Source organism: Saccostrea echinata, unplaced genomic scaffold (genome assembly GCF_033153115.1).
Source record: "Saccostrea echinata isolate AGI-Se365-2 ecotype Australia unplaced genomic scaffold, CSIRO_AGI_Sech_v1 ptg000015l, whole genome shotgun sequence".
In the NCBI taxonomy this organism is placed as follows: Eukaryota; Metazoa; Mollusca; class Bivalvia; order Ostreida; family Ostreidae; genus Saccostrea; species Saccostrea echinata.
The window spans coordinates 4248476-4261068 of record NW_026889764.1 but is presented as its reverse complement, the minus strand read 5'-3'; the positions used below and the strand labels follow the sequence as shown (position 1 = coordinate 4261068).

Here is a 12593-nt window from a genome sequence, read left to right as displayed (position 1 = left end):
GATATACAAATGTTTCTAGAAATTGTGAAGAATTTACCATATTTTACAGTTACTATTGAATATTTACCTCGAGCAACGATGTTAAAAGGCGAAATGTAAAAGCATCCGAGTAACCGGGTACTCGATTGGAAAAGTAAGCAAGTTACTGGTTACCAAAAATCGTCCGATTTGACAAGACTAAACTTTGAACAGCTTGATAAAGGATTCCTCCTTTTCTTGTCTTCGTATCTCATTGTCTGTATTAAGTTGGTAAAACGGAAAAACCGAAAAATGTCCCCGGCCACAAATATCAAGCTTAGATTTATCTTTCTGTATTCAGGCTGCTTAATGTGTTGTTTGTGTATTCGGACACGTGTACGTAGTGTGGTTCCAGTTTCTCCTATATAGAGGTGTCCACATCCAGCGCATATAATACAGTAAAATACATTTTAGACTCACATGTTGAGTCTGCTTTGATGGTAAAATCTTTATTCCCGAATTTAAAGGCACTTCCAGTTTTCATGTACTAGCAGGTTCCACATTAACTAGCCTGAATACAGAAAACTGTGCGTGGTTCAATTTGAAAGATTTTTCAGGGAAGATGCATCATCTTTAATCTTTATCCTGTCAATGCCTGCCGTGACACGGGATTTCCTTTTTAAAGTCTCATCCAAAAGACGAGCAACTTTCAATTCAAAGTGCAGACCGCATGGTCAAGAAAAAGTTAACACCTATTTTCATGGACTTAAAGAATATTGAAAAATAAGTTAAAAGTTATCAATCAATGCGGTTTAAAATGCATTTTTCTGTTCAGACGTTTAATCATTTTAGCAGCCCTTCTTAGAGTGTGTTACATGTACTAGTTTATGTTTACAGAAAAAAGTAATAGCATCTAGTTTCGTTTGAAGGATTTCATGATATTTACATTTAGAAACAAATCTTTCTCTTCTAAATGGCTCCTAGTGCCGAATGAAGTATAAATTTTGAAGTTCCTTCACCGATGTATAGTGATGGCTGTATAGAAGTGATAAAATCTCAAATAGGAATTGAGCAACATACAATCAATCAGTTAAAAGTTGTTTAATCAATACTACCGTCAGGGAAATTTAGTAAATAAACCATTTGTATAATAAATTATATGGTTACATTTTATATCTGTTCTTTCAGTATGACCGCATGTAATTGAAAAAACGGAGGAAACTACAAACGCCAACAGAGCGAGTCGACTTCTTCTTGGTCCCTGTACGGATGCTCTTCGTGATGTGTTACGTAAAAAGGTACCACCACATATATTTTCACAGGTCATTAAACAATATACTCCGAATCTATCACGTATTACCGCTGTACAAAGAAGCCTGATACTGCCTCAGAAAGGAAAATATGCTGGAAATTACGAGGATATGGATATATCATTACTTTATTTACTATTACGAAATATATGTAATATACTTCCTCACTCTAAAGGTTGGGGAAATGCCCCTCCCCCTCTGATACATCTCTGTCGGCCAACATTGACAGAATTCGTTTGGCACGAAATGAAATAGGACATTTAACCAATCCTTTACTCCCAAACACCAAATTCAACATTCTTTGGTCTGACCTCAGGTCAGCAGTCGTGGAGATAGATTCGTTCCTAAGCAACAGAAGTCAACACACGATTCAACTTGATATTCTGCGTCATGAGACAATGGACCCTATCCGTGACACATTGTATGCTGAGCAGATCAAGAAACATATCGAAGAGGACCAAGAAACAAGGAAGATGGTTGATGATCTAAAACGTGAGCTTAATTTTTTCTTGTTTGCAGATTTCTGTATCTATCTGTAATTTTCCAGACATTTGATTAAAAACATTATCAATTCATAATTGAGTATTTTTCAGAGGAGATATTAAGGATACGAAACAACACCGATCTACTAATTACACACGGTATGAAATTTAAAAGAAATTGATAAGGCTGTATGCCTTTCATTTCTATGCTTGCCTTTGCCTATGTTAATGTGCACTTTGTCTAATTATATCACCATAAACAGTCGCGTTTTATTTTGGTTTGTTTGTTTGTTTGTTTTTTAAATTTGTTTGTTTGTTTGTTTGTTTGTTTGTTTGTTTGTTTGTTTGTTTTTTTTTTGTTTTTTTTTTGGATTTGTTTTTGTTTATTCAATTATTGATTAACACTTGTATCATTTATAAGACGCCTTAATATTGAAGATACAAAAATAAATAAACAAGTCGTACAACATATCATTCGTATATGACATCCCATTTTCCAGATAAAATATTCATTTAGAGATGTCAATCAATACAATCAATACAAAACGCTTCTCTTTACGAAATAGGAAGATAACGAACAGCAATCAATCTCAGAAGTCCACTGAAACAATACAAATTTGGGGCAGAGCAATCAGACCTCTAAAACATCAGGTAGGATCAGGTGCCATGGAGGAGTAAGCATCCCATGCCGACCGGTCACATCCTCCGTGTGCTCTTTGTTATATTTAGAGAGATATACAAATTAATAAAAACTTATCATTAAACTGATAGAACAAAAAATATCAAATGACAAATGACTCGTTAATGAATGAAAAAGCATTACATTTAAAAATGTGCAAAAATTTTATTTTCTGTACTTTCCCTCAGTGAATCCCTCATGTAATAAATAAAAAATGAACTTTTTAAAACATCACAATAACACATAAGTGTCACTTGAATTATGCACAATCCTTGAATAGTGCTGACTGCTCAATTAAGCTTCCTGATGTGCTTGTGACCGGGCTGTTACTCTGAATGTGCGTTGCTGAAATTTTGCTGTTTTTTTTTATATACCCTGTGCAGACTAAGCTGTTATTGTGTCACTATTTTATGCTTTTGTCGGGCGGAAAGATTTAAGGTTTTTGTAGAACTTTCGCCCACTGTTGTCATTCATGATGTACCCTTTGGTACGCAATGTTTAGTTTTCTTCGCGATTTGTTGATTAGTTTGTTGTTGTTTTTCATGAGGACATTTTTGCTTGGGTTAAGTTCCTTAGTGTTTCTTATAAAAATTGATTGATTTTATGTTTGTCTGTTCAATTATTACTTTGTTAGAGATTAACTTTTAATTGTGATATATTTTGAAAGAAACGTGTCTCATTTTTTTTCTCTCAAAAGTTACTTTCATTATATAGGTCCAAAGTTACAAATAATGGCAGGTATGTAATATTTATATTTCATTTAAATTTATAAAGGCTATCAGGAAGTGTAATAATATATAGAAAGAAAGCACAAAAAGACCGTTTTTACTTTAAGCTTGTTTCACTTGAACATACAGAAAGTGATGAATAAAGAAATCTAGCTGATTTAGGAAAAATTGATGTTATTGAAGGATGGTTTTCTAACAAAGGCTCTTTATAAAAGAAATAAAAAGGTCAATTTCATCCAATTCTTTAGTATGATTCTGCTTATTTGTTATTATTATTTTTCATTGCTACCAAATGTCAAGCATCTCTTTTATTATATACCCAACTGTTTGTCACTCAGTTTTACTGTTGAATTTATGCAATCACGTGACGGTGTGATCCGACATTCCGGATCACCACACTGTGGTTTTCTGAATCCATATCACCCCTCTCTGAAACTGATGACGTAGTACACAGGTAAATGACGTTTTTATTCTCACGCATCAAAATGTTCCTTTACAAAATGGTTTGTTTACTGTATAAAAGTTAGGTAATTGATCCAAAAAGTTTCCTTTTATTATATTTTGCTAGTTTTAGAGGGGTATATAATAAATTTATCATTATAACAGTAACTTGATCCGAAGAGCCGTATCGCGTCAAGTTGATAAAAGCTAACCTGTCTTGTGGTGAACAAGGAAATGGCACTATGTTTGTAGCAACTATACGGAATGATATCTACAGAGAATGTGAAAACACAATTAAAAACATCGATTTTTTCTACCATTCCATTGTTGATATATCAGACAAGGAAAACAAAATAAATAGAGAGGAATTTGAAAGTACGCCTTGCAGGAAATAATGGTGTCCGTTGAAGAAATTTTAAAGATCAGGAACCTTGGCTCCACGATCGGAATTCCTCAACGTATTAAAATGTTAAAGAACATAGCAGAAAGCAAAGTCAATATCTGCAAAATTTTTGAACACCCCGTGAAACATTTGCAAGAAGAAATGAAACAAAGAATTAAAGAAAAGGAACACAAAACTGCTGTTTTGATTTACATTCTTATTTCTGGAGGAAGCATAAGAGCTGAAATTTTAAATAACCCATGAGGCAGCCTATGGAGGAAATATTGATGTTTTCAAACTTCTGATAGACAAAGGTTTAGATGTTCGAAAGAAAACAAACGATGGAAAAACAGTTCTACATATAAGCTGTCAGAATGGTAAATTGGAAATGAGTAAGTACCTTTCCAACAATTACAATGACTAAGGTAATGGGGGAACTGTGTTACATTATGCAGCCTATGGATGAAATTTAGATGCATTTAAAATTCTGATAGACAAAGGTTTACAAGTTCAAAAGAAAACAAACACTGGAAAAACTGTTCTACATATCTGCTGTCAGAATGGTAACATAGAAATGTGTAAGTACCTGCTTAACAAATATGACGACCTATTAGAAATGAATACAAGTGATCGGGAGACTGTGTTACATTATGCAGCCTATGGAGGAAATATTGAAGTTTTCAAGTTTCTGGTAGACAAAGGTTTCGAAGTTCGAATTAAAACAAATACCGGAAAAACTATTTCACATTTGTGCTGTCAGATGATGAATTGTAAATGAGTAAGTACCTGGTCAACACTTACCACGACCTAGTAGAAACCTATACAAGTGATGGGGAAACTGTGTTACATTATGCAGCTTATGGAGGAAATATTAATGTTTTCAAGCTTCTGATAGACCAGGGTTTAGATGTTCAAAAGAAAACAAACACTGGAAAGACAATACTACACATGTGCTGTCAGAATGGTAAATCGGAAATGTACAAGTATCTGATCAACAAATACCCAGACTTAGTAGAACTCTGTGACAATGATGGCATAAATACATTACATTATGCAGTGTATGGAGGGAATGTTGATGTTTTCAAGCTTCTGATAGAGAAAGGTTTAGAAGTGCGAAAGAAAACAAATTCTGGAAAAAACAGTCCTACATATGTGCTGTCAGAACAGTAAGATAAAAATGGGTAAGTACCTGATCAACAAGTACAGCGACCTGGTAGAAATGATTACAAGTGATGACAGGGCAGTGTTACACTATGTAGGTTATGGAGGAAATATTGCTCTTTTCAAGTTTCTTACAGACAAAGGTTTAGATGTTCGAAAGAAAACAAACACTGGAAAAACAGCCCTACATATTTGCTGTGAAAATGGTGAATTGGAAATGAGTATGTACCTGGTAAACAAGTACCCCGACTTATTAGAAATGGGAACAAGTGAGGGGGAGACTGTGTTACATTATGCAGCCTTCGGAGGAAATACTGATGTTTTCAAATTTCTTCTAGAAATGGGATTAGATGTGCAAAAGAAAACAAACACTGGGAAAACTGTTCTACATATGTGCTGTGAAAATGCTGAATTGGAAATGAGTAAGTACCTGGTCAACAAATACCCTGACCTAGTAGAAATCTGTGACAATGATGGCATAAATGCAATACATTATGCAGTCTATGGAGAAAATATAGATGTACTCAAACTTCTGATAGACAAAGATGTAGACGTTCGAAAGAAAACAAACACTGGAAAAACTGTTCTTAATATTTGCTGCCGTGAGAATGGTAGATTGGAAATGTGTAAGTACCTGGTCAACAAGTACCCTGTCCTACTAGAAATCTGTGACAATGATGGCATAAATGCATTACAGGAGGCAGCAATTAAAGGAAATAATGATGTATTCAAGCTTCTAACAGACAAAGGTTTAGATGTTCGAGTTCAAGATGGCTTGACTGGTTCTTCGATGGAAGAAGCGCTTGGAAGACCAACAAACTGAAAAGTCCGAAGCGCTGGACGTCATACGTGGCTACCGCCGTTTAACTATGCGAACAGTTGGGTAAATTTATGACTGGGGTTTCGGAAATTGGCAAGTGACGGTTATCCGGAGAAAAAAAGGTTTAATTCGTGGGGGTTTTTTACTTATAAAACTGTGATTGAGAGTGATCTCCCGTGTAGAATATTCTCTACACAGTGAAAACCAATAAAGCATACGTATGTTACAGAGATAAATAAAAGCAAGTGTGCTTCCTTCAACGGGTAGAATCATCTCTATACGACAAGAAAGAAAGCATTTGTGGCTTTGTTGGACATTGTTGTCAAGGGACAGACAGTCAGCAGATCGTTATTTACCGTAGCTACGCTGGGAAGGGCAAAGATGTGACAAATGCTGAGAACAGGTTCTAGGTCTTGTGAAGGAGGCGCTATTTAGTAAATGCCAACATAAATTAAAACCAAATCTATGCCAATATTTTTAAAACAAAACTAATGTGTTTCCAATAAATTACAAAATAGAAACAGTCAGTCAGTCTCTTTACCATTATGAGTAATAATAGATTTTAAAGGAAGTAACTCAAAAATAAAGATCTGTGCCTTGTTTCTGTATTTGCATTTTTAGCCAGAATATCTAAATGCCATAGGAAATGAGGATACAATAATGCATATAATACATAAACTTTATGAAATAAATGGGTTTTGGAAAAATCTTATGATAAAAAAATTATGTAAGTGTCCTTCTTATCAACATTTTACATAGGAAATACATTAAGAATTGTAAAAGCATCGATTTGACGCAATCTAAAAAGTAGGAGTGGCGCGGTTTGTTAAATGTACCAAAAACCAAAAAAAAAAAAAAAAAAAAAAAAAACGCCATGAGCTAAGTTTTGACATTGTCAGTTTTGCGCCGACAGCTATATTGTGAGATTCGTTTACTTGAGAGAAAAATTAAGTTTATAGAGATATTTTATTGAAATTTTATGCATTATTAAAAAAATGCTGGTTATGGTATTTGCCAAATTTTCACTTTATAGTATTAGTAAAAAAAAAAAAAAAGATATTGAGAATATTTGTGTTTTTTGGGACAACCCTCATAAGTACCTTGTCAACAAGTACCACGACCTGGTAAGAATGTGTGACAATGAAGGCTATATGCATTACAACATATAACCTATGGAGGAAATGTTGATGTTTTCAAGCTTCTGATAGACAAAGATATAGATGTTGGAAAGAAAACATATACCAGATGAACATTTCTACATATGTGCTACCAGAATGATCGAGCAGAAATGTGTAGGTATCTAGTCATCAGGTTCCATGACCTGGTAAATAACTGTGAAAATGAAGGCATAAAGGTGTTACTTGAGACAGCCTCTTGTGGAAATATTGATTTTTTTTTTTAGCTTCGAAAAGTCTGAGGGTTAGAATTTCAAAATAATGCAAAGACTTTAGAAACCGTTCTACAGTCGTGCTGTCAGAAAGGATAGATTGAAATTTGTAAGGAATTAAGTACCACGACTTAATAGAAATGAGATCAAGTGAAAGAGAGACTGTGCTTCATTATGGAGACTATAAAGAAAATACAAATGTAAGACAAAAGTTTTGTTCAAAATAAAACAAACACTGGAAAAAACAGGTCTAAAAATTTGTTGTCATAATGTAAGATATAAATGTCTAAGTACCTGGTCAACAAGTTCCACAACATAGTAGAAATCAGTGATAATGATGGCATCAATGTATTATATGAGGCAGCCTTTGGATGAAATTACCATTATTATCATTACATCTTATTTATTTATAAAGCTAGAAATTACATATAGTTACTATGCGTCGAATACTTGTGTTTTCAAGCTTCTTATAAACAAAGGCTTAGAAATTTAAAACAAAAACAAAACACCGCAAAAATAGTTCTACATCTGATCAACAACTATTCCAGCCAACTAAATATCAGAGACAAGACTGCGCTATATAATGTACTCTACTTAGGAAATGTTGATGTCTTCAAATTTCTGTTAAATTGAGAGGTTAGAAATAAATGAAGGTAAAATGTTCTAAACTACTGATGTGCAAACAGTAAATTAAAAATGTGGAAGAACATTGTCAACCTTCAGTTGTAGTAACTGAATGTTAAGGATATATATGGCGTCAATGCTTTGTAAGTTACGCCTTTGCGAGGTAATGTTGGACTCCTCCAGCTTTTATTAGTGAAATAGATGTTGACAATACAAAAATTGATAGTCAGCCAGTCCCGCACATCTGTCGACACAATGGTAATCAGTCAGTATCGGACTTTTTTACAAAATCTTTTCCTTGCCTTGTTATTGCCTTGGACAATTCCACACTTTGCTTGTGTACAAATTGAACAAAAATTGTAGTTCTTTGTTATTGGAATTACCAAGGAAGAAAAAGTCGTTGTGTGTCTTGACGGCGAGGGTAATTTAAAATAGAATAGGATGCTTATTCAGATGATATCATTCAGCAAGAGTCTTCCTAAATCATTTTTATACCTAAGGATTTCGTTTTGTTACTCATTCTTATGGAGTCGCCCGCGTGGCGCAGTGGTTAGAGCGCCTGTTCTAGAGTCGCGAAGTAAGGAGTTGATCCTTACGTCGCGGGTTTGAATCCCACTGTGGGACGTGGAGACCGGTCCTTCGGATGAGACCGTATAAACCGAGGTCCTGTGTCGCAGTGGGTGCTGGCACGAAAAAGATCCCTCACTGCTCAATGGCCGTAAGTGCCGAGTATAGGACAACATTTGAAGCTTTCCACCGGCAAGTGGTGGCGTCTACATATGAGTGAAAAATTCTCGAGAAGGACGTTAAACAAAATACAATCAATAAATCATTCCTATGGACTGCTTTCTAACTTTTTTTTTTATTTAGGGATCAATAAATACAATGTAATGTTATTATTCATTGAGAACCAGGGGATTTATTTGACTTTTTTAATTTTGAATAAAATATTCATGATTCATATGTACTTAATCATGAAGGTCTATTGATTTATTGATATTTTTTAAACTGTACAAATAAGTGCTTCGTGCGTAATTATTCATTCTTATCTAGTAGTCTATGTGTACTGATTCGGTAAGAAAAAACTGACTCAAGTGTATTTATTCATTGAGGAGTATTGCTTGATGTGTTTAAACTAATTTCTAACCATTGTCTGGTATTTTTTTATTGAGCACGAATGTTTTGCGTGTACGTTTTATTTTTAATTGAAGACATATGTTTCGTCTATGCTCATTTATTGAAGACCAGTGTCATGTTTTTAAATGTATCAATTCATTGAGGAACAATGCTTTATATGTACTTATCCATTTCACTCTTCTTTTTGGCTGTTGTTTTCAGATAAAATGCTTCTGGTTGGTCACTTATTTACTTTTCAAATATACATTATTCATTAAATACAATCTTAAAAATTAACAGCATGCAGATTTTCTCTCTGAATGATTTTGATTGACATCAGCAACAAAAGTGGCGACCCAAAGTGGGCTAAATTAAGCACTGGGTAAAGTTCACGAATGCACAACACCATGCAATATGGGTAAAATGGGCCAATATCCCATTAACAATGTTATCAATGTCAAATGAATGGGCTAATATCCATCAACAATGTTATCAATGTCAAATCAATATAATATGGTTCAATTGGCCAATATCCCATTCATTAACAATGTTAGCAATGTCAAATACACTATTTTTATTCCTTTTAATATTGTTTACTATATAAATCTTTACTTTGAAAGTCTAATAATTCCAATGTTTTACTGCGCGGTCCACTGAAAATCGATGTTGACCGCAGAGTGAGATATTAGACCTGTCGATGAGATACTAGTATTGGACGGCTACGTTACAGTGTGGGCGGGATCAGCTTAATCGTATTTGCATTCGTTGCATGGTGTTCGAGACCGAATTAACACAGTTTAATCGCAGTGTGGATATAGGAGATTTATTACATTTTCAACAGTGAACTACTATTTATTGAATAAAAGTGATATTCTCTCACAGTGTGAAAGGATACCAAGTGATATTCTCTCACAGTGTGAAAGGATATCAAGGTAAGTAAAAACTAAATTCTGGTCTGTAATAAGATAGAGATAGTGACTAAACCATCTTGATAGAGACTTAAATTGCCTTTTTCTTCCCAAATATGTTGCTAAAATCCATGTTACAATGTTTTCAATCTCACAACTGCGAAGCTATGAAGTCTCAACTACTCAACTATGACGTCACAGCCTATGACACTGTGTTAAGAAAAGACAGAGGCAAAGGGAAAATCAAAGAAAATGTAATAAACAGAAAATTCAATGTTTTGTACTTGGATATGGAATTTATTTCAGTTGTAAGACAGCTTGCGTCAGATGTAGCTTGATCGAAAACAACAAACGACTGACGAAAAATGCTTGCGAGTGCAGAAATAACTAAACTTTAGATAATAAATGACTCTCTGAGTATCAAACAAACAATAAAGAGGTCGGTAAATCTTTTGCGTAACTTCCTTATTGAGAAAAACAGAAGCAGCTAGCGAGTTTGAAAGCTTTCTAAACGGAAACTGAACGACGATCTCCGTTTTTTTTTTTTTTTTTTTTTTTTTTTTTTGTTGTTGTTGTTGTTGTTGTTGTTGTTGTTGTTGTTTTTTGCTGACATTCTAAACCAATAAGACATTCAGTACGATAAAATAAATAGTGCATGTTTTTAGGGCTACAGTAGAAATTGATACCTCTCGGAAAGATACCACAGATTCTGACACATCTATTTCATATTTGGATATTTTACTAGAAAAAGACGTTAATGTGAACCTAACAACAAAGCTTTATGATAAACGTGATGCTTCAACTTTTCATCGTCAACTTCCCTTACTTATGTAGCAATATACCCTGATCACCTGCATATGGGTTATTTCTCTCAGTTGATTCGATACACAAGAGCATGCGCTACGTATGAACACTTTTTAAAACGAGGCAAGCTTTTGACAATCAAGATGATGATAGAAGGACATCAAAAGTTACAGTAAATCAAACTGCTTCAAAATGATTTGATTCACAACGCGCACATATTCAAGTAGTTCAAATGGACTGTCGATAATATGTAAACAGTGCTCAGTGAATCCTTATCAGCCACTGACAGTGATGGAGATAAGCTCCACCTACCATGTCATCCTCGACCTCAGTAAGAGCTGTGTATGCTCCGCGCACTATAAATAAACACATTGCTTCGTTATTTTTTATTTAATCGTTTATAAAAGATTTAAATAACTTACTATGCTGAAATGTTTATAATTTACAGTTTTGGAGTATTCTTTCAGTAGTCTGTAATACCTGCTACGTACAGAGCAGAGCATGCGGTGCATTTAGTTCAGCCAATTTTTTTTTTTTGTTGTTGTTGAAGAATTGGCAATTTTGATGGTGTACCAATGTTTTTGATCATAGTGTTTCTGTTTTATGATAACTTGAGGTATAAGAATATACTGCATAATGGGTCATCTTCAGAGCAGAGGACCACTTGGGGATCACTTTACCGGGCGTCTGTCTGACTGTCTAACAGTCTGTCAATCTGTCTGTCTGTCTGTCACAACTTACATTTTGAGAGCTGTTAGAAGTAGGGATTTGATATGGTGTTCGTGTATTGCTTGATAGAATGGCTTTTGTGAAATACCAGGGTTGCCAAACTCTTGATCTTTAACCTACTTTTCAAATAATGTATAGTACCGATATACAGAATATTCTTTGACAAAAGGAAGGTATGTGCTATTTACCGTTTGCACTTTTTTAATACGACAAATTTAAAAAATACCAGACTTACAGTCTACTTGACGTTGAGCTTTGACCTACGTCTTTTCAAGAATACGCCATGCAGTAAATCTAATATTTTTTTTTAATTCGAGAGGTAACTACTCTAACAAAAAATATAGTTAGCTATAGTTTAGTAGAGTATCAAAGTTTTTACAATAGTAAATCTAAGCATATTACTATGGATTTCAGATTGTTACATTTTATGTCCTCAAATCCATGCCTGTATATATTTTTTATATTAAATAGAACTATTTCTTGTATATTCACATGTTATTTCAAACTTATGCATCACTGTTATCAAAGTTAAGAGATTTTAAGCTTTGAAATCTAAAAAAAAAAAAAAAAGAAAATCAGAGTCAATTTTCATGATAAAATCAAAGTTTTTACTAGTTAACTACATGTATAGTAAAACATAGTTAACTATAGTAAATTTTTGTTAGGATTGAGTTTTGATAACTAGCATTTATATTATATGTTTATGTCCTCATGACGTCATATTTTCAAACTTTACCAATTTCATGCATTCAGCTAGTTAAATGAAAATAAATCTTGATCGGTAAACTGATAAGTTTTTCAAGTAAAATTGCAGTAAAGACAACGTCAAACTGAAATTTCTTTCAAGTTACGAATGGGGATATATTTATCAAATGTGAGTATGTTAATGAATAATTATTTCGAATAATTTCGATTTGATTATATAAACATTTAGCTTTGAAGAATCATATTCCTATCTGATCATCACATTTGTTTTATAATTTTATCGCAGTATTACTTTGGATGGTATTTTTTCTTTGCAACAAGAACACCAGAAATCAGAGGCATATTATGGGTGGATATTT

The 12593-nt window shown here is 33.8% G+C and overlaps 3 protein-coding genes across 3 annotated transcripts in view; 2 read left to right on the top strand and 1 right to left on the bottom strand.

Annotated features, from left to right (window-relative positions):
• The window catches only part of LOC133187428 (cytosolic 10-formyltetrahydrofolate dehydrogenase-like), a 393706-nt gene that overhangs the window by 281278 nt on the left and 99835 nt on the right, over positions 1–12593 (bottom strand). The window lies entirely within an intron of this gene.
• On the top strand, positions 4755–5150 carry LOC133188012 (putative ankyrin repeat protein RF_0381). The gene has a single exon (XM_061323402.1). It carries the CDS (start codon positions 4755–4757, stop codon positions 5148–5150), a length of 396 nt encoding a protein of 131 aa, XP_061179386.1.
• On the top strand, positions 5158–5964 carry LOC133188011 (putative ankyrin repeat protein RF_0381). Its single transcript, XM_061323401.1, has one exon. It carries the CDS (start codon positions 5158–5160, stop codon positions 5962–5964), a length of 807 nt encoding a protein of 268 aa, XP_061179385.1.